This window comes from Ammospiza caudacuta, chromosome 7, assembly GCF_027887145.1.
Source record: "Ammospiza caudacuta isolate bAmmCau1 chromosome 7, bAmmCau1.pri, whole genome shotgun sequence".
Lineage (NCBI taxonomy): Eukaryota > Metazoa > Chordata > Aves > Passeriformes > Passerellidae > Ammospiza > Ammospiza caudacuta.
In genome coordinates this window covers 19,446,464-19,468,876 of record NC_080599.1, presented here as the reverse complement: position 1 = coordinate 19,468,876, position 22,413 = coordinate 19,446,464, and the positions used below count along the sequence as shown (strand labels likewise).

The window sequence follows — 22,413 nt, the reverse complement described above, 5'->3', positions numbered from 1 at the left end:
TTTCTCTCCCATTACCCTCGCTCACCTTTTCATCTGCATTTCTCATTTTCGCCGTTCCTCTCCTCGCTCACTCCCTCCCTCTCAGGGCCGCGTCCACCCTCCCCTCCAGGTGCAGCGCCGGCCCACAGTGGGGGCCCGCTCGGCTCCCCCCTCAGCCGCGGGGCCTGCGCTGCCACCCCCGGCCCGGTGCCACGTCCCGGCGGGGCCCCGCGGGCCGCCCTCCCCCGGGTGCCCGGAGCCGCCCCCGCCGTTTGAAGTGCGGGGCGGAGGGGAGGGAGGGGAGGGCAGCGCAGGGGCGGAGGGAGCGGAGCCGGCGGCAGCGGGGGCGGAGGGACGGGGCGCACCCGCCCCAGCGGCCCCACAGCCGCCCTGCGCCTCTCGGCCGGCGGCAGCTCCCCGCGCCGCCGCCCCGGCGCCCCGAGCCGGCCGCCGCCTCTCCCCTCCGGCATGTTTTAAGCCCGGCCCTGCCCGCTCCCCTTCGGGCTTCCCTACGTGCCGCTGCCGTCGGGTCCCGTCCCGCTCGCCCCGCTCCGCTCTTCGCTACTCCCCCCCCTGGAAGCGCCGGCGGCTGGGGGGGCGCGGGGGCGGTGGGCGCCCGCGGGGGCCGAGGGCAGAGCAGCCCCGCTCGGCACCATGGCGTCCAGCTATGCCCACGCCATGGACAGGCAGGCCCTGCTGCCCGCCCGCCTCGACGGCCCCGCCGGCCTGGACAATTTACAAGCCAAGAAGAACTTCTCCGTGAGTCACCTGTTAGACCTGGAGGAGGCGGGCGACATGGTGGCCGCCCAGGCGGAGGAGGGCGGCGGCGAGCCCGGCCGGAGCTTGTTGGAGTCCCCCGGGCTGACCAGCGGCAGCGACACCCCGCAGCAGGACAGTAAGTGCGGGGGCATCCTCCCTTTCCATCTCTCGCCGGGCCGGCCGCGGCGGGCGGTGCCGGCTCCGAGGGGGCTCCGCTGGTGCTCAGCCCGGCTTCCCCCGCTCCCCGAGCCGCCCTTCCCCGCCGCGCAGGGAACCCCGGCGGGCTCGGCATCCGCCGGAGTGTGAAACCCTTGTTTTCCCGGCAAAGGGGCGACCTGCCCTTCGCCGCCGCGCCCGTCGGGTCCGGTGCCGTGGCTCCTGCACCCTGCGGGGAACCGGGGAGCAGGAGCGGGCCCGCGGGCTCGGCCCCCTCGTCCATTCCGTGCGAGGGTGCACTGAGAACGGCGCTTGGCTGGACGGGGCAAGGCGCGGTGGGCGCTGAGCCTCCATCCATCCATCCCACCCATCCATCTATCAATCCCGTCTATCCATCCGTCCATCCGGCCCGTCAGAGCGGGCACGGCGCCGTGCTTAGCGCGACACCGGGAGGCTGCTCAGGGGTCTGGATGGGGTCCTGCCGGGAGTGCCGGGGCTCGCCAGCAGCCCGAGGGTGCGTGCGCGGCTCCCGAGTGCAGCCGCTCCCCCGAGCCCCGCTTCTTCCCGATCCGGACAGGACAAGACAGGGCAGGACAGGGGCCAGAGCGGTCTCTGAGTGCCCGTCCGGATCACTCCGAGCTCGCAGCTCGGGCAGCGGGATGGGCGCCGGCTTGCGCGGCGTTTTCCAAGCGCCGCATGTTATTTTCCAAGGGCAGCGCTGTCAGAAAGGCTGAGGGGGTTGTGCAGGGGCTGTGCAGGGTCAGTAACCCCCCTTTAGCCTCTCTCTGTTAAAATAATTACATCCCCGGCCGTGGGGGTCCGGGCTGGCCGCGGCTGCGGACACGGGCTCGCTTTCCGAGGGACCTTCCCGGGGAAAAAAGCAACCAAACAAAACGAGAAGCGAACGAAAATGCCAACTGCAATTTTCGTTCGCTTTTCGATTTTTTGTTGGTTTGGTTTTCTGTGAGTTTTTTTCCCCCGCCGGAGCCGCCTCCGACACTCTTTTTCCCCGTGGATCCGACGTGGTTTTCTCGGTATTCCGAAGGGAACCGAGAGCTGGGGAGGAGGGAAGCCTTCCCCAAGGCAGCCGCTCCTTGCAGAAGCGCCCGCGGGATGCCCGGGCTCGGCGCGGCCGGATGCGGTCCCGGCGGGGAGCATCCTCCAGGAGCGCTCGGAACGGAGCGCGGCTGCCCGAGCGGCTCCTCTGCCTCCCGAGAGCCGCATCCAACGCCGCTGCGACAGGGCTTAAAAATATTTCCTTCCCAGGACCCGAGAAGCTGCGATTTCTGCCTCTACAGGTGTGTATTTTAGCGGGGAAAACAGTGATTGCGGCTGCCCCGATTCAGCAACTTGTGCCGCTGGAGAATCCGCAAGATATCAAATGCAGACAACTTTTTTTTTTTTTACTTTTGCTCTGTACCCAATTTAGTTTATCATATTTTCTTTAGATTTATTCCTGATTTACTCCTGATCTTGCCCCTTGCCAACTACAAGCGTGGAAAAGGAGAATCGTGTTTCACCAATACTCACCTTGCTCTAAAAGCAAGGAAAAAAACCCCCCAAAAAAGCTGTCCAAGGGCTTGTTTTCTAGCCATCACTGCTGAGCAGGGACCAAACTACAGCTTCAAATAATTTAGAAATTCTCTGAACGCTGTAAAAGTTGTAATACCGTTGCGGTGAATTAGAAAGTTTTAGAAGTATTCTAAAGTAAGCAGCGACTGAAAAAAAAGAAAGGGAGAGGAATAAATTCCACCAGGTTTATTGGGCCGAGCTGTCATCTGGGCTTTCTGGCTTTCTCATGGATGCATTTAGCACATCTCAGGAGTCTCTGTGCCTCAGTTTCCCTACCTGCTGGGTGTGCTTTGTGAAATGTGCAGTCCATGCAGGAAAGGGACTGTGCTGGAGCTAGAAGTGCAGCAGAGGTAGGAGCTTTTCTCGGTGAAAAATGAGAATTGGTTCAGTGGAAAAGCTAACACAGGGCTCAGTTATTCTCCTGTTTTTAAGTGAGAAAAGGTAAAAGCCGTTTGAAGAAATTGTGGATTTCTCAAGAATATGAAAAATGCTCTTCCAAACTGAAGGAAAATCAGCTGGTCTGCCACTGATTTTTATCCCAAACTGAAGTGAAAAACCAAATTATTGGTGCTGGTTTTGTAAACAAAAATTAAGATAAGTAGTTTGACACAGAAATTACAGAAGGTTTTATTTGGATGTTTGAGATTGAAGGAAATATTTCACCACTGTTTTATTTGAGAGAGGTTCAGGATAAAGCATTTCTCTTATTAAAAAGAAAAAAAATTCCTGGGAGCAGCTGTGATTGTAATATTTGCAGGGAGAGCTGTCTGTGGGTTAAGGAGCTGAGTTTGCTGCAGAGCTGTCATTCTTACCAAGTTCACTTCAACTCGTAGCTCTGAACACCTTACCCTAAAAGCTGATAAACATCAGGGCAAACCTCCCTGCCTCTGCTGCTTGGCTGGGAGGGCTTTGCAATCCCACTTTCAATTTGTCACAAAATAACCTGTTAAGATAAAACCAACTCTTGCTGTGGTAGCGCAGCTTTTGCTAAGTCCGGCTAAAGCTGGGATGAAAATGCTGAGCTGAGGGGATCCCCCAAACTTCCCAGAAAGGGCAATGATCTCCTGTTGCTTTTGTGCCCTATGAGGGTGACAGAAACCTGTCACTTGCCTGTGGCTTCCCAGAGCTTGTGGCTCTGGGGTAATTCTCAATTATTGTTTGTTTTTTTTTTTTTGTTTTTTTTTTTCAGATGGGCATTTTTGACTTCTGCTTTTTTTATTTTTTGGTTGGTTTGTTTGAGGCTCGCTGTTGATGGCTCATAAAATGGTGTGGAGAAAGCATGAACAGCAGAAGAAAAATTGTTACGCTGGGATTTCTTTCGTAAGGAGTGAATAAAACATTCTTCAGTCCATTACACGCTCAAGTTCTGTGTTTTGGGGTTCTTGCTGTCCTTTAATCTCTCTTCAGTATAACAGTGCTGGCACACAGGTGGCTGGCAGGTTATATCAGGCTGATTCCCAGTTAAAGCTGGGCACAGGCTGCCTGAGTCCCTCCATGATATTTTTCCTGTCCCAGTGAGCATTGTGACCCCTCAGTGCTGCTGCTCCTTCTGAAGGAAATCCCAGAAAACTCTGCTGGGACAAGGTGAGTGAGTTCCCTGCTCAGGCAGAGCATCGCTGTGCCTGCAGCCCCTCTGCTCTGGCAGCAGATTGAAGGAAGGCTTTTTCAGCCTTCTCACTCTTGGGTGATGGGGCTTGTCACCCCAGGATTTTGCACAGCTCAGAAATAGGTGTTATTTCAATAAAGAACTGGCAGATTGAGGGAGGGTTGAGCATGGCTGCTCACTGCAGCAGTGTTTGGAGTACTGTCCGGCTCAGGGAGCCGCCAGTCACAGGCTGCAAGGATGAGCTGGGGCAGAGATCTCTCCTTTGCTGCCTGGGCTTAAACCCTCTGACTGCTGCTCCTGGCTGTCTGAAACAGCATCCTGAGCTGGAGGACTTTGGGTCTGCTCCCACATGGCTATTCATTTCGCTTTAATTGCCTCTTTTTAATCAGAACAAGTGAGGTTGCTGCAGGAGTAAAAAGAGAGTGTCTAAGTCCTGAATTGTCTGTGCTCCTGTGCCTCCCCATCCTTCACCAAAAAAAAAAAATTGTAAGAAGAGGTGGAAAAGCTCTGCCACTGTGTGGAAATGTGGAAAGCAATTCCTTGGGCTGCTGAGTTGCTGAGGATGAAGGTGAGAAGAAGCACCTGGGACATCTGCAGAGTTTTCTTTGCAAACCTCTGCTTTATCTCGGAGTATTGAGCATCTCTTTTGTTAGCAAATCACAGCGCTTACTCCCCGAAAATGCTGAGTTCGTAGACAGGGGATGTACAGCTGATAGATAGAGGAGGGGAAAATTGATTAAACCTTGGAGTTTTCTTCCTGTCTTGTCCTGCTGATGGACAGAGAGTCTTGGGGCAGCAGCTGGTGCTGGTGTCCCCAGGTTACAGCGCCGTGAGCCGGGGAAGCCACCAGTGCCTCAGTCCCCACCAACAGCGGCAAATCTTCCTCAAGAAACACTCTCCAGAGCTCTCCTCTTCCAGAAACCGATGTAGGAAAAGCCAGGATCAGATCATTATTGTTTTTAAGGCGCTTGTTGTAAATGATCTGTGTGAAAAGCGCAGTTCTTGGTCGGCAGCATCTTTGCGCGTGCCGGTTTTACTGCGCGTATCCTCGAGGCTTTGAGGAGAGCTCGCTTGACTAAAGGTTGAGTAACAGATAACTAACACCAAGCAGTTGTTAGAAGTTTGAATAACTCCTTTCCACTTATGTTCCTTGGGCATATCTATCTAATTTTGGCCTCAGGCTGGCAGATGCGTGGTTATTGCAGCGAGTATCGCGGTGTCAGACACTTTTCTTACATCCCTGAATCCTGCAGTTTGAAGTGGGAAAGTGTTTTGTGCTTGTTATGTGAATTTCTCCAGCTTCTGGACAAAGACAGAAGATGGAAATGTGGCTCTGCCACATATCTGGAGTCTTAAAAAAAAAAAAGGCACAAAGAAATAAACAAAAGTGGTCAAGGTACTGATATAAACAAAGTAAAAAGAGCCATGTGAATGTAGAGGGGGGAGCTGGCTCTGTTTGAGAGTGCTTTTCCTTTTGAGGGGTGAAAAGAAACTTCTATTTGTTTGTGAATTTCACTTTTTTTTGATCATAATCAGTTTTGCTTCCTGGTTCTCATGGTCTCATAATTTGCTGATGGTATTTGTGTTTTCAATCCATCCACTCAGAGCTTCCAGCTTTTTAATTTGAAAAAGATTTTGCCGAAGGTTTTTACTTTCCCTCCTTCCCCCCCTTAATGTAATGAAAACATTTCCATGAAAATTAGATTTTGAAATCTCTCATAAAACTGAAAGGTTTGGTCTAAACTGCTCGAACGCTTTTAATGAACATCAGCTTTCTGTCATCTGCACTGAGTTTCCACTGCTAGCCAGTCTATTTTCCATCTTTTTGATGATGTATAAAGCAGTGATTGCATGGGAAAATATTATCTCAGGGTTAATTTGTGCAGGCCTTACTCACACGAGTCACTGCATGTGATTCAATGGACCACTTATGTGTGTGCCAGTTGATGAGTATTAGTGTTTGAAGACCTGACCAGCAGCCTTGAGTCATGCAAAAAAGGTCTTTTTTTTCGGCCAGTGGAGTATTTTGTGCAGGCATGGAGCAGTTTTGCAGTCTGCAGTTGGGAGCTCGATCTTTTTTCCTTAGCAGAAGTGGAGAATGCATCAAAATCTGAAAGGAAAAGAGCAAGAGCACGGACAGAGGAAAAGCAGGAGGGGCTGGGAGAGTTGGGTCTTTCACAGGGCAGACACAGAATTACAGGGCTGTAATTCCTTCAAGGATGTATTTTTATTTTTATTTTTCCCCCCGGTAACCGAGTTGACTCCCATGGTTTTTGACATCACCAGAATGACTTGATGGGATTATAGGTGTTTATTCCTGGTTGGGAGTTGTTTATGATATATTTAATCGTTTTTGAAACCCATATTAAGTAGCCCTGAGGGAGCTGTGTTCCTGCTGGGCCTCTGTTGCATAATGAAGTACATCACGAATATTTACCAAGTGTCACAGTATTCCAGCCTTGGGCCTCTGTTTCTGGGGAGGATGAATCACTGCACTGCTGCTTCCCCACCCTGCTTGCATTTCCTAAAGGAGCCTTGGATTTTGGGGCGGATTATGGAGATTTGAAGCGAGACTCAGCACAGTCTGGCTGGAGGAGCTGTTGTCCACGGCTCTGATGTTTGAACTGTCCTCTTGACTTTACATGCAGGGTACAGAAAGGCTTCAGCTTCTGCTTGGGTGGTGGAGCAGGTTTTTAGTCTGATTCCCCCAAGAAAAACCTGTTGTTTGGTCGCTGCATGTGGGAAATGTCTTCAGAACCTGCTGGCTGCTCTGGTGGGAGAGCAGACTGCTCCAAGGTGGGGTGAGATGGCAGTCTGGAGGGCATGGAGAAGGATGGCAGCAGTGCCTCCTCCTGAGGGGGAGATGCAGCACAAATCCAACCTCTTACCACCCACTGGAGATCTCTACAGAGGCTCTGTGTTACAGACTCAGTGGAAACTCACAGGTGTGGATGTAGCAGCCCTACAATGCAGGGATTTGTCCTTTGTCACCCTGTGTTGGGACAGTTTTCCCATTGTCCAGGGCCAGCACAGCTCCCAAAGCTCCTCAGCACCTCAGCTTTGATTGGTTTTATGGAATTCCAGAATGGTTTGGGTTGGAAAGGCCTTAAAGATCGTCCAGTTCCAACCCTGACACATTCCACCATCTCAGGGTGCTGCCAGCCCTGTCCATCCTGTCCTTGGACACTCCCAGGATCCAGAGACAGCCACAGCTTCTCTGGGCAACCTGTGCAGGGCCTCACAGGGAAGAATTCCATCCATTTCATTCCTTAGCTGGAGATAATTTGAAGTTTTTCATGGCCCTGCTCACCTTTGCATTGTTAATATAGATTTGCCCTGGAAATCTGTGCTGTGTTCCTAATCCATGTTTCTTTTCCTGCCCTCTTCCTGATCCCTGGAAGATGCTGTGAGGTGGGGATGGGAGCTCAGCAGAGCTGCCCTGCCTCTCTGCTGGCACTTTGGGGGCATCATTAAAAAGAAGTTTCTTTCCAGTGAGAGAGACTGGAGGATTCTGGCTGAGAAAGGAAGGGAGCAGTGGTGTTGAAGCTGAGGGCACCTCCTGCAGTGGAAAGCATCTGCAAGGTTGAGTCTGTGAAGGCCAGGAGAGGCCTGATGAGCAAGCCAGGGAGCATCCAATTCAGCTTACAGAGCGTTCTGGGCTCCTCTCTCACCTCCAGGGGCCGAGAAGAGGTTACAGCACAGTTTAAAGCACTGCCCCAGACAGTCTGGATTTCATACGTGCCCATGTGAAGTGAACGTTTGCCTTGGGGTGGCAGCCCAGGACATCCTGGTGCCTCGTGTTCCTGGAAGGGAAGGTTAGATGAGAGGCAAAGGGAGCCAGCTGCACTCTTAACAAATCACTACATCCTATTGCAGCATCCAGTTCATATTCCACCCAAATTTTTCCCCCATTCTGGCTAGAGAAATTTTCCTACAGGAGAAACTCCAGCCAGTCAGCAAGACTGCTGGGCAGGGCAAACATCCAAAGAGACGCTCAGGATCTGGCTGGGACCCTCTCCACGTCTTGATGAGCTGCTCAGGCAGCAAAACTGCTCTTGCACCAAGGGCTGGAACTCATCAGCAGCGTGGGGACACTGCTTCCTGCTCTGAGCCCACCAGCAGATGAACTTCTCTGGCTTCCTTGACCAAAGCAAATCAAAGTTCTCTTGGTCCTGCCAGTCTGGGGCAAGAGGGAATTGCCAGCAGCAGCTGCTGAGTGGGCAGGCTTGGGAAAGGAGAATGGAATCAGGCTCTGGAGGGAGCAGCAGGGCACGGGGATCAAAGCAGGGTGCCTGGTGCTGATGGAGCAAGGGTGGGTGGCTGCAGAAGGCAGCAGCTTCCAGCCCTTCAGTGTAGGTGCTGGAGCAGTGAAGGTTGAGGATTTGAGCTCGTGGGGAGCCTGGAGTGGTCTGTCTGCTCTGGGCTTTGTTGTGCTGAGTGAGTGGTGGCAGAGCTGGGCTGAGCTGCAGCCGGTGTGCCAGCGAGGCCCTCAGACCTGCTCAGTGCCTCTGGAAATCGTCTTCTTTTTTGGAAGTGTCACTAATACGATCCACATTTGTTTAAAGAAAAAAAAAAAATCCAAACCAGGGATGCTTGCAGCTTTCAAAGAGCTGTCACTTCTCCCCGTGTCAGCTCAGCCACGGCGGGGCTCGGTGGGGATGGATTGGACTTAAAAGGGAAAAGTGCCTGAGCCGTAACAGTGAAAACAGAGTGTTAATGCTCTGGGGCTGCTGTTGCAAAGGGCTGGCCCTGCTTGTGGCTCTGCAGGCAGCTCCTGTCCCCACCAGGCCTGGGCTGGTTTCCCATCAAGCTTTAGAGCCCTCTCCCTGCCTTGTGGCCTGAAGTGCCGGCAGCGCTCTGTGCTCATCGTCCTGCCAGCAGCATCACCTGTACCCTGGGTGGAGGGCACAGAGCAGGGCTTTGTGAATCCAGCACAGAGCTCCTGCTCAGGGTGGATGGTTCCTGTGGACCAGGAAGGCTGCAGGCCAGGCTGTGTCCCCCCATCAAGCTTTAGAGCCCTCTCCCTGCCTTGTGGCCCGAAGTGCCGGCAGCGCTCTGTGCTCATCGTCCTGCCAGCAGCATCACCTGTGCCCTGGGTGGAGGGCACAGAGCAGGGGTCTGTGAATCCGGCACACAGCAGGGCTTTGTGAATCCAGCACAGAGCTCCTGCTCAGGGTGGATGGTCCCTGTGGACCAGGAAGGCTGCAGACCAGGCTGTGTCCCAGGGAAGGCTGGCTGTAGGCACGCACGGGCTGCTAGCGCTGCCCGTCCAGCGCTGAGTACTTGAGCTTGTCAGAGGAAATGTGTTGGTGATTTCACACTCAGGGAGAGGAAAAAGCTCTCAAGCCAAGCTTTGCATCCTGCTGCCTTTACTGTGACTGCTGATGGGACTCTGTCCATGTCTGTCCATGGGAGCTGAGGTGAGGGTGGAAGCGCAGTGTGGGTTTGATGCACACACAGCAGGCAGCCCCTGGAGGAGGGTGTTTGCTCCGTGTTCCCCAGGCAAGGAGAGCTGCTCCATTTGGGACAACTGCAGGGCAGGTTTTTAGGGTCGAGTGTGTGCTGGTGCTGGAGCAGCCTGCCCAGAAAAGGCTTGCACTCAAAATCTCAGTTGTAACAGAAGGGATTTTCTCCCTCCAAATATCAGACCAGATGACCCAGCCTGTCTTTTGTTGCTCAAATGCACCTTTGTGTGTTGGCCACAGAATCTTGAGGTCTGTTTTACTTTATACTCACTGCCATAACTTGACCAGGATTACCTTGCCATGCCTCAGTTTTCCTACCAATATAACTGGGTACAACCCTGAGCCCTAGTGAGGGGCTTTGGAATTTTCTGGCTATATATGTTATGTAACAGCAGTTTGGGAAGATTCTCCTCCTCCTGCACCATCCCCAGCAAACTGCTATTCCATCTGCTTGTCTTTGTGGAGTTAGCATTGAGAATATCCCCTTCCAAGACCTGGAGCAACCTCAGCAAGGTTTATTCCTGCAGGGAACTCAACCTGGTGCTGCTGAGTGCACCCCATGCCCTCGGGGCCAGAGCTGTTTGCTGTGTGCACCCACCGATGGGCTGGCATGGCTTTTCAGGTTTAGATATTTTACACATGGATGTGAATCTCCTGAACATCTTGGAGTGCCTGGGCTCTCCACAAGCCCAAGGAGTGCAAGGAGCAGCACGTGCTGATCAGCTGGAAGGTCCCTGGAGTGTTTGGTGGCAGGCACTGAAATTCCCAGCGGCTGCTTGGGATGGTCACACTCTTTTTCTTGGCTACAGCTTGCTCTTGAGTGTTTGGCCAAAAAGGATCGTTACTGAGAGTTTGTTTCATTTGGAAAACTTCTGATACGTGTCATGGAAACTAGGAGGACTGCTCAGGAATAAGTGCTTGCAGCACTATGCTTGTTTGTGATTTGTTTTTCATTGTTTCCCCTCAAAAATTTTTTTTAAAAAAATCAACTAATCAGTAAAAAGAAACAATCACCTGTGATTTAGGAGAAGGATCTCTCATTGTAAATAATAAATTAGTGTCAGGAGACCAGGCAGACAGAATGGTTGATGAATATCCTGCAGGCTGAAAGTTGTTTATCAAGCCTGTTTGAAGACTTATGACTAACAAGCTCATTTACAGAGCTTGGAGTCTGTTCATGAGCCATTCTCCAGCTGGGAGGATGTGGGAATCATCAGAAAATGTATTCACAAGTTACTCGATCATTTAAAAAAACCATCAAACAAACAAAGAATGGTTTTTGGAAGGGAACTGTAAATTCCTCTTTCCCCCCCACTGAGGCATTCCCGTTAGGAAAATGCAGGGCCTGGAGAAGAATGCAGAGCTCCAGTTGCTCACTAATGACCTATTTTGGTGCAGAGCCTCCTGCCCAGTGCCCTGGCACCAGCCAGGGCCTCCAGCTGGGGGGGAGCCCTGGCAGGGTGGATCCCTCTCCTCTCCACCACTGATTCCCAGTGGACAAGTTGGGGAAGAGGCTGCCCATGCTCCTCTGGTGAGATCACAGAGATTTGCCCATGTCACAGTGCAGCGTTTCTCCCTGGACAGGAGGGCAGGATGGCATCTGGGATGAACTGGGAGCACAGAGGCTCCCTTGGAGCGCTGTGGATCCATGCCTTTTGCAAATCTGCTTGTCTGGCCTTGGACCAGCTCTGCTGCTCAGTGCAGAACACCACATCTTTATGAGAGGCAGATGTTTTTCACCCCCAGCATGTCCTACAGCTTTGCCTCGTTTGTGGGGCATCCTCTCCCTGCGCTGGGGAGGGCTCCAGGTGGGCTCTGTGTGCCAAGAAGGTGCAAACTGAGTAAAAAAGAGTCCAGAGAAAAGCTAAACAGAGCTCTGGCTCCAGTTTGGAAGGACAGAAGAGGTGCTCAGGCTCAAGTAAAAACTGAATTCCAAGCCCACCTACTGCCATTGCAGATGTGAGGCAGTAGGGAGATCCAAGTCTAGAGAGGGTAAGGAAGCTTTGGAAGAGATTTCCTTGGAAGGAAACTTTGTTGAGACTTCAATCACAGATCTGATGGAGACAAGCAAGGAATAAACAGCATACAGCTCATCCTACCTTGAGAAGGGAATCCTCCCAAGTGTCAGAGGCTGTGTGACTTTAGTAGGAACTTGTTTAATAGAGGCTCTTTTAGAGTGCTGTGGATCCTGTGGCTATGACTGCCAAATCCACATTTCTGTGACTTTCTAGGTAGAAGCCTTTCTCCCCCCTGCCTTTAATCCATCAGAGAAAGGTGGAATGAGAGCCAATGGCTGTGAGCAAAAGCCAGACGTGCATTCAGAGGAGGTAGGAAATGCATTTTTTAGCTGTGAGATGCTGTGTAATCACTAGAAATAACTCCAAAGGAGAGCGCTGGCTGCTGCATCCATGAATGTCTGGAAGCCCTTTTGGAAGAGCAGCTTTTGTCAGCCATGAGTTATTGGTCTCACCAGTGGGGTAACTGGGTGAAATGCTGTGGCTGAGTCTCACACAGACACTGAAGAGCTCAGCTTGGGCTGAGGGATGGGAGATGTGCTGCAGGCATGTTCCTGCCAGGAAACCAGAGCACAGGACCAGATGGAGAGCACAGATCGCCACTTGGTACGAGTCTGTTTACAGGTTTGAACCAAAACATAGCAAGAAACACAACAGGAAAGCAATGTCCTCATCTCTGATCATAACTCAGGCCCTTATGTGAACCGGCTGCCTCACATTTATGGGACAATGCCAAATCTCCAAAATCCCAAATCTCCAAAATCTCTCTATTAGGAATAACAGAGATAGGAAAACTTGTGAAGGGCAAACATCAGCCCTGCAGTTGGGAATAGCCCAGCTTTCTCTTGTATTTCAGGAGCTCTTTGGAGTTTACTGCAGCTTTGAAGGCAGCAGGCTGTTGTGTGTGATTTCTGCTATTTCTGGCCAGCTTGAGGCTCTGAGTGAGCAGTGTCTCCTGTAGCTGCATCCCTGCCAGCTTTGGGAAAAATGAGGAAAACAGGGAGAGCTGCAAATGTAATCAGTGCTGGGAAGAGGGATAAACGTGCTCAGTATCCTCGTGGGACAGAGCATCTCTGAAGTGGTGGGGTGAGCTCCCTGGGGTGGGTGTGCAGGGCTGGCACCAAGGGAAGGCAGCAGAACGGTTTGCAGGGTTGGGATGATCAGAGCAGTCACCCATCCCTTGCATCCACACCCCACTGTGCATTCAGTTGTCACCAGCAGGGAGAGAGCTGCTGAACCAGGAATGCCCAAAGAGCTGCAGAAGGGCAGCTCTTCCAGGAAGGTTCATGAAACAAAGACCTCATGGTTGGTTCTCTGCTCCATCACTGAGCCCATGGAAATGGGAGCCTTTCTCCACCTGGCTGGGGTGGTCATTTTCCAGCCCCACAGCTCAGTGTTTGTGGATATGTGGTCGTGGATGTGCTGCTGGCCAAGGAGTGTGGAGCTGTGGAGGTTTCCAAATGTGCTCTGTTCCTAGAAGGGACATGGAGTATAAAGTGTGCCGAGAAATGGTTTGGCAATGGTTTGGTTTGGAGGAATTGCACTTTTCTTCAGTGTGATTAATAACGGGGATGTGGGGGGAAGATCAAAATCATCCCACTGCTCTAAAGGCTTTGCTGGGCTGGGCCATGTTCAAACCTCAGTCTGAGTGTGAAAAGCCAGGTGGTCTCTGAATGTGTCCCAGATCCTCCAAGCAGGATCCAAGGTTCTGAGTCTATCCTGGTGCCTCCCTAAGCACATGAGACCTGCCCCAGGCACAGCTGTGGCTGCAGCTCCAGGCTGTTTGGTGCCACCACCTAGTGCCCACACACATCTTGTCACCTGTCACAGCTGAGACAGGGGCTAAAAAATGCATTTCCCTGGGAGAATCCTGTCTGTGCTGCAGAGACCACCATCATCTTTGCCCAGGTCCTTCTGAAAACATTCCACCTTGATGATCAGGAGGTGCCACAAGGCAGGAGTGGGAATAGGATCATCCTTAACTCTCTGTGACATTGATGGATTTTGCTGCAGGATGTGCACTGGCTGTTAATTCTGTTTTGGGGCATCTTCTTTGTAAAGAGAGAAATCTTTGCACACCTGGTGTGCAAGAGAGAGGTGGGTACCTCCTGCAGAAAATGTCAACCCTGGCCTGGGCCAGTCCTGTTGCTTGTTTTGAGAGGGTTGAGATGATGCTGAAACCACTGGAATCAGGGATGTTGTAATTATCTGACAGCAGAAGCTGCTGGGGAGGCAGCTCTGGCCTGTCCTCTAACAGTGTTGACAGTCACAAGAGCCAAAGTGAAGGGGACTTTCCTACCTAAAAATGTAGCCTGGCACTTCTCAAGTGAATTGCTTCTGCATCAAGAAATGCAGATCCTATTCAAATGCAGCAGGCAGAGTACTCCTGTCAGTTCTGGCTGGATAGGGGAAGCCTTCTCCAAATTAAAGCAATTATGGAGAAAGCAGCTGCTTTGGGCAAATACTTTGTTTCTGTGTTTCATTTAAAAGCATCATCTAAGTTGCAGGAGAGAGAAAAAAAAAAAAGAGATTTTATAACCCTCCGAAAGGCAGGGTATCTCTTAGTTGGAAATCTCTTTTTTTCTCCTAGAGACACTGGTTAAACTTTTGAAGCCCTGAAGAAGTCAGCTCTGAACAGGCTTTTAAAACAGAGAGCTGAGAGCCATCGTTTGGTGCCAGTGCTGAGGAAGGGATGGGGCTGCCGGAGCTGTGGGGAGGTGCAGAAGGGTTTCTCTGTTATTCTGGTGCCATTCTCTGTTATTCTGGTGCCATCTACTGGCCCAAGCCCACACGAAGGTCTGTGGCAGCGGGGACTGGAGCACGGATGGCCGGGGTGGGGTGGCCAATGTCCCCCCAGGAGCAGGGGCTGCATTCCCTCCCTGCAGGGCACACAGGCACAGTTGGAGCTGCACTCCCCATCGTCTCCAGGTCTGCTTTCCCCACGACTAATAGTTAAAAACACCAAAATCTGGAGCTTGGTCTGCTCAGTCAGCTCCTCCACTCCTGGTCTTACCAGGAAGGTGAGAGGGGGTTATGTGGAGGTGGCAATGCTGCTCCTGCCACTGTACACCTCCAGGGATGCCCACCTGGGCTGAGCTCTGCTGGCATCTTCCTTTGTTTTGTTAGAGCAGCAGGGTGAGACTCTGGGTTCTTGTGTCTTGTAAAAGTTTGGGCTCACCCAGCTGCTTGGTCTTGGCTGCTGACATTAATAATCCTCTTTCCTTTTTTCAAGCCACCAGGTTTTCAAAAAATTAACGGGAGCTGAATTATCTTCACAATTTCTGTTCAAATGGTCAGAGCATGGTTGAAGTTGGCCAATTCCTCAAAAACTGCCGTGAGATCAGAGGCAAAGAGCACGTTGCACTGTAAACATTTCCTCTTGTGAGCCAGCTGGGAGAGCTGGGCTGCCCTTCTGGAAGGCACCTCGAGTGATTTGGGATTTGAGGGCACAATCCAAAACACCCGTCTCCTGTGGGGGGCTGATCTGAGCTCTGCCCCATGGCTGCCTCCCCATCACTGCCTGTCTCCTGCTTGCCACACACTGCAGGCTGGCCTTGCTGTGCTGGTGGCCAGGCCAGCCCCGTGTGGTAGGTCCCTGAGGAGAGGATGTCCCCTTTCTTTCTCTGTTGTGGCTGCTTCAAAGGACCAAGGCACATCCTCGGCTCGCGTAGCTCCAGCGTGGCAAGCTGGGCTTTGAGCAAGGCACAGGGAGCACAGGAAGCCAGGAGACAGGAACAGGTCTTTGATGGGGTTTTCCAGCAGCTTTTCCTTCTCTTTGGATTTTGCAGTTTAAGGGCAAGAAGCACAGCAGGAGATGGTGCAGGAGCAGCATCTCTGTTCTGGCCAACAGGAGGCATTTCTCCTCCCCTAACCCCTGTGGTTATTGTCATTTGCAACTTTTATAGTATTTGGGTTTCAAGCCTTTGACATTTATTTCCTTATTTCCTGTATTTCCTTATTTCCTCTGATGATTTGAGAGAAGTCAAAGCTCTTTCTATGTGAAAACTGGAAGCATGGGGAGTAGGTGAAGGTGAGGCAGGCTGGTCCCAGTAACCAGTAACACCCCAAAGCTGTCTGGGCAGTCACAGGGATTTGGTGTTGTTTTGGGGCAGCCTGGCCTGTTTCAGCCAGTGCTGGTGGAGCTCTGGGGCAGATCTGTGATTAGGGTGGCCGTGGGCACTCTTCTCTCTGGGGGAGTGCAGCAGCAGGGCTCCCGAGGCAGGCAGTGAGGATGAAACACCTGATTTTGGCCATAGGCTAGCAGGTAACCAGGAAAGTGTATAACCCCTGCCCAGGACTGAGGGTTTTGGTATTTTATCTGTGCCCAGGTGGTGGATTCCATAAAACTGCCAGAGTGCCTAAGAAACAAATGCCTGACCAACAGAAGAGGTTTGTGGGAGAAATCTGTAGGGTGTATCACAGCCTGGGCTCAGCAAGCAAGAGGACTTGAAGTCAGCTGTGCATAAATGATAATCTTTGGGAGTACTTCAGCTCTCCTGTTAGCCAGAACCAAATGTAATATTTGTTTTTGTAACTCATCCATCCTTTATCGGGGATGAGTTTTCCAGCTCAAAAGGAGATTTTCATCTCCAGCTCCTGTAATGCTCCTAATGCTGGGACCTGATTAGGTTGAAATACAACTTGGGCTTACTTTGTGTGGAGACTTGGGGTTTTGTTCCTGTTGGTTTTCATTCAGGGGGGTGTCTCTGTTCATCAGGGGGCACTTGAGCTATGTGCTGAGTGAAAGCAGGGTGTGAGCTGGGAGGGCAGGATCCGTGGCAGGCTCCTTCCCATCAGAGCTTGGGAAATAAAACAGGATTCCAGGACACCTACTTGATCATCTTGGCTTGGGAGAGTAAATTTAAAAAGCTTTTTTTTCCCCCTAAAGGACTCCAAGGTTTGCCTTCCAGGCTCTGCCCTATAGAAATTGCCATCTGACTTGTGAACTGGGAAATGGCTGAGATTTTCCTGTGCATTTTCTAAAGTTGGGCATTTCAGCCTTTAGCTCTGTGCCTGACTGGTAGTGCCTAGAGCAACACCTGCCTCTGCAGGTGGATTTAGCTGATAAACTTCAGCCATTAAAACAAAACAGCTGACTAATGACAGGCTGTGGTGTTTGTGAGAGTCCTCAGGACAAGATGAGAGATGAGAATCTGACTCTGACTTCTCAGAAGGCTGATTTATTATTTTATGATATATTATATTATATGAAAAGAATGCTGTACTAAAACTATACTAAAGAAAGAGAGAGGATGCGTCAGAAGTCTAGCAAGAATGATAAAGAAAGCTTGTGACTGAGCTGATAGTGATTGGCCGTTAATTTAAAACAATTCACATGGAACCAATCAAACATTCACCTGTTGGTAAACAAGGTCCAAGCCACATTCCAAAGCAGCAAACACAGGAGCAGCAGTCAGATAATTATTGTTTTCATTCCTCTCTGAGGCTTCTCAGCTTCCCAGGAGAAAATCCTGGGCAAAGAGGATTTTTCAGAAAATATCATGGTGACAACAGGCCATTGCTTCCAGGAGGCCTGGTTCACTAAACAGAGAACCCAGAGCCTTTATGGGAAGACTGTCACTACCTGAATGTGTCATGCTGGCATAGCAAGAGCAAAGCTCAGTCTCAGCATTGCTTGAAGGATTGTGGCTTTTAATTATCTATATGATTTTTATTTTAGGCTTCAGATTCTGGGGTCGTGTTAAAACCTGGGATGACAAAAGCACAACTCTGTCAGTGTGTGTACGGTGGGAGGATGAGACTCAGCCAGCTTTAAGATTAGAAAGGAGCAGAGAATGCAGTGAGAGGAGGCACAGGCAGTCTGGAGCCTGTAGCACAGTTCTGGGAGGATCCAGGATGCGTGAATATTTAGGTTGGTCCTACTGTGCATGAACAACTCTGAGTGGCACAGCCTTGGCAAAGCTCTCCCCTTTCCCCAGCCCAGTAAGACACCCTGAATTTGAAGCCAGGTGACAATTGCTGGCCTTGCAGGGGTTAACTGGTGCAGGCTGGGTTTTACAGGTGCTGGGGCAGGCAGGCTCCGTGCTGCAGGCTGCAGCTGCCTGCAAAAAGGATTCGTTTTCCCCTTTCTTTTCTGTTGGTGCTGCACAAGTCCTGTGGATGGCTAAACCTCCTTCCAGGGCAAGGTAGATAAAGGGTATCTATTCAATAAATCCCTGTCTGTGTAGGTCTGGGGAATGAAACAGAAAAGTTTTTGCCAAGCAGAGGGACGGGGATGTTTTACAGCTCACCGAGCAGGCTCCAGGTTTGTGGCAGGAAAACATAGCTCAGGCTGACCTCTCTGGAGCTCCCTTTGAGAGCCAGGGTGGAGACTGTTTCTGGACTGTTACTTTTCCCAGGTCAACTAAAGATAGCCCTGGAGCAGTGCAGACAGCCAGTGATGGCCTTTCCCTCCCCAGGCATGCTCTCTCGCTCTGCAAGGACACAGCATTCATCCCGAGAAACACCAGCAGGGATTCCCAGCTCTGAGCTCTCCTTTGCCAGAGCCTGGGTGGAGAAAAGCTTGAGGGCCTGAGGAGTTTGGTGGCAGAGCTCTTTCCTCCTGCTGGGGAGGTAGGAATAATCCAGGGACAGGGAAGGGAGGCTGCCTTTTGTCCTGGCTTGTGGCTGAGTTGTGCAGGATCAAGAGGTGATGGAGCTCCTAAACTTCCACACTGTTGACCTCAGTCTATCCTAGCTGACCATCCAGCCTGGAGGAATGGGATGCTTCCCTCATATTCCTCCTTAACTTAATGAGCTGTGGGGAGAATGAGTTCAGGGTCCTTTTGTAGCCTGCTTAGAGCTTAGCAGCCATAGCTTAGCAAACCCCTTGCAAAAACCAGCTTGCCCTGTGGCTGAGCTTGCCAGCGAGCTGGAGAGCTGGGCAGAGGGATATGAGCAGTCCCAAAGCAGGCAGCAGCCTCCTGAGAAGGGGCAGGAAGTGCTGAATTCCCAATCCCCCCTGCTGAACCAGCAGCTCGTGCCGAGCATTGTCGCCGAGTGCCTTCGCAGCGTTTTATGGGGAATAATCTGTTGTCATCAAAGCCCATGGCAAATTCCATACTTTCTGCAGCTGATGCTAAATAGGTCTTTTGAAGGTTGTAATTTCTCGTTTAACTGATGCCAGTTGTGAATACTTTGTGTTGAGGAATAACCCCTTAGTGCCAAGTAAAATACAGTGGAAGTCTGTGGCGTGTTTTTCAGCGTATTGTTAGTTACAGCCCTCCTGACAGAGCACATTCTATGCTGAAGATAAATGCTTGGGAGTCTCTTGCCAATTTATGTCCAAAAGGGCTTTTCTTGGATGTCCTCCCTTCTGTGGAAAATGCTTTTCTGTTTTTCCAGCAAACATTTAATGAGCTGTGCTTAAAAGAAAAAGAGAGTCTATTTCAGGACCAGCCCGTGGTGCTTTAGTTCTCTCCCAGCTGGTTTGGGCTTCTTTGGGTGCTCTGATCTCTGTTACACCATGCTGCATGGCAGTGGGCTTTGTGGAGCAACTTGCATCTTCCAGGACCTGCATGGGGGATGTTTCAGTGCACCCAGCACCACTCTGGAGTGTCCCTTGTGCCTGGGATGGAAGGACATTTGCAGCTGACCTGTACCAGAAAACCCAGGCTTTGTCCCGGTTGCACGTACAGCTGTTGGCACATCAGGAATTCCCATTAAGGAATTGAATTCAATTTCTGTGACCACAGGGGAGCCTGGAGAGTTGGTGTGAGTGTGCTGGGCTGTGGGGCCACTTGGAGGATGTGCCCACAGGCATCTGGGCTAGTGGTGCCCCATGGCCAGGAGCCTCTGGTTGCTCACAGCTTGGTTCCAGCTCAGCTTGTCCAGCGCCTGGCTGGGCCCTGAGGATGCCCAGAGAGGGCATTCAGCTGGCTGGCCTGGTCTGGGAGATGTGTGGAGAGCTGCATGAAGAAGAGGGAGAGGGAAGAGGGTTCCTCTGACAGGGAACCACCTGCCCACTTGCCCACAGGACCAGAGGTTGGCAGAATGAAGTTGAAGGCTCTTGAGGTTTCTGTGAGCAGCCAGGAGCAGCTGAGCTTTCTTTCCTAGGGATGAGGTGGTTTCAGAAGTCCCCTTGAGGGATGCTGCAGTGAAGCAGAGAGAGCCCATCCCATGGTATCAGTTTCTCTAGATTGGGATTGAAGGCACTTGAGGTGTTAGTTCATGTTTGTACTCAAGTGTTTTATTATTTCTTATCAGTGAAAGTCTCACAAACATGAGTTCTGCAGCTTTTCATTAGAAGGCACAAAATGGCTCACAGTCTCTTGTTACAAGGTCTTTTAAGTCTAAACTATCCAATTAAGAACTGATACTTAGATTATTTTCCCTTCTAACCCAGTAACTGATCACTCAAAGCCCACAATGCAGACTTCTCTGCCCAATTACAGAACACCACTCAAACCCATGGGGAAGAAGGAGGAAGGTAAAGAAGAAAAACCTGCCCCTACCCTCAAACCTCCACCTTGCTTCATATTTATTTCTCTATTCTGAAAACCCAAACTTTGTTTTCCATCCTGTGATATTACACACTTCTAACCAACTACACACTCACAATCCCAGTGCTATGTATCAATTTTGGAAGCCTTCTTCACAGCCTCAGGCCAAATGCAGTGTTCTCTTGTGGGTCTGTGCCTTTAAGCACAGAAAGTTTACAATTCTCAGCATCCAGGGTTCCAACACCATGGGTGCTTCTGTCCAAATCTGTCTAAATCCCAGGTGTGGGGTCAGTAGTCAGCGAGGCAGTGCAGCAGGGGGGGGATCTGAGGCTCTGTGCCCTGCTGGCACTGGCAGTGGCTGGGAAATGGGGCTGCAGGACTCACCAACACCCCAGCTCTCACTTCTATATACAGCTGAAATGAAACAGCTGCTCTGTGTGCCTTTATACCACACACTGAAAGTGCTTTCATTACTTGCTGTTATTTTATTTTCTGTGCTGTGAAGGTAATGCCAGTGCATCCCACTTGTGATTTGTTTGATTGATCTTATTGAAATCACACTTTTATTAATTTATTTTATTGAGTTGCTTTTTGTCTGCACCCCACTTAAGCACGGGGCTGCTGGATGTGTTATGAACAAAGGGACAGTTGGCAGTGCACCTCTACTCCAGGGCCATATGGAATTTTCATGTGCTTTTTGCTTTGAGGACCTCTGAGGATGGAGAAATCTGTGTGACCCACACTAATCACCCCTGCAGTCTTGAATCTGGTGGAAGGTAATTTGCTCATTTCAGGGCAGCTTTGATGTGGATGGGTTTAAATCTGCACTTCTATATGGTGTTGGACATGGCCCTGAGGCTAGATTCTCTCTAAATATTCTCATTGTTTTTCCAGTGAAAAACATCACCTAAGTCCCAAAGGTTTTGCTGAGTAGTATTTTTTTATTATTTGGAGAACAATTTTTTTTCTACATTTCCATTGCAAATCATATTCACGTATTGTGTTTCTTGGCTTAAAAATACTCGATTTACTTTATTTTTAGTTTAGTTGTTAGCAAAAAATATTTAATGAAATAATCATTTTGCCAGAGGGTTGATAAAGAAAATCTAAGATGTCGTCCTGCGTGTGCGGAGAAATCTGTTTTAAAACTTCTCATTAAACATAATGGCATTTCTGGACGTGAGTAACACAAGGAAGTTTGAAAAAATGCCCATGCTAACAGGCTGGGGGACAGGAATTTGCTGTATTTGACAGGCTGGATGTGAGAAGGATGCAGCACTGCAAATTCGGCAGCGCAGCCTTGCCAATGTGTCTAGACAGCCCATCTCTATGGGGGAAGAGAAAAGCTTATTTCTTGGAGCTGCTCCAGTGAGACCAGACCACTTCTGGGCTCCTTCATCCATGGAGACTTTCCATCCAGGCTTGGGGCTTGTGCTGAGCTGGCTCAGCCTGGTGCCTGGTGGTGCACATGAGCTGATTTGGGTGAGCTGTGCTACCTTTTGCTGGTCTTGAGATACTCCTGGGTAGGTGAGGATTTGGCTGGTCTGGCAGTGGGTGTGATTCATTAGCTAGAGCCTTTTAAAAGGCTTAAATTGTGTTAAATTTTGCTAGAGCAGCAGCAGCTGTCTGCTAACCCTGCACCAGAGCAAAAGCAGTGTTTTGTGGCTATCTCACATTTCTGCACAGGTCCCCTAAATTGTCCAATCCTCCAGGTTAGAGTGTCTAATATTTCATGCAGATTAAGGGCAGGAATAAACAGATACCCTATAATATATTCATCACCTGGAGGCAAAAATTATTACTCCATGTTAAGGATTGTCATTCCCAGCATATCCCTTGTGTGCCTCAATTCACAGGATCTCTCATAATCATTATTTCGCCTCCTCTGCTGGGAGTTGTGCTTTTCAAACTGCGGTGAACTCTGGAAAGACAGGGCTTTCCATTCTTCAGCTTTCTGATTTCAGATTTCTGGATGATTGTTCCACTCTGGCAAGGAACCATTCAAAATACATTCCAAAATATTCATCATTCCAGCAGGCTAAGAAACATAAGATGTAGCAATTTATTAGCTAATGTGAAATGCATTCGCCGTCCAGAAGAGGCAGAGGATGGAGTGGGGGGTCTGAGGCTGGTTTTCCTTTGTGTCCTGCAGAGCTGGGGTGTGGAGCATCCTGGAGCCCATGCTCTGTCCCATCTGCCTTCCTGTTTTGCTGGATGTCCAACAAAAATCTCCCAGCCACCAGCAGCAGCCTCCTTGTCCATTCTCCTTAGAAGAGCACGTTTTCACTATGGACCTGGGAAGAAGAAATTTGTTCTGAAATGGCTCTACATGCTCTGATCCCTCCTGCAGCTGCTGTTAAGGTCCTTTATCCCTCACCCAAGGAGTGTGCTCCTGGTCATGATGCTCAGCCCTTGCAAAA

At 50.6% G+C, this 22,413-nt stretch overlaps 1 protein-coding gene across 1 annotated transcript in view; it reads left to right on the top strand.

Annotated features, from left to right (window-relative positions):
* Positions 1–537: 537 nt before the first annotated feature.
* PRRX1 (paired related homeobox 1) overlaps positions 538–22,413 on the top strand; it is a 38,820-nt gene continuing 16,944 nt past the window's right edge. The window contains exon 1 of the mRNA XM_058808778.1: positions 538–874. Within this exon, the coding sequence (XP_058664761.1) occupies positions 634–874 (241 nt within the window). The 5' untranslated portion in view covers positions 538–633. The remainder of the gene's footprint in view (positions 875–22,413) is intronic.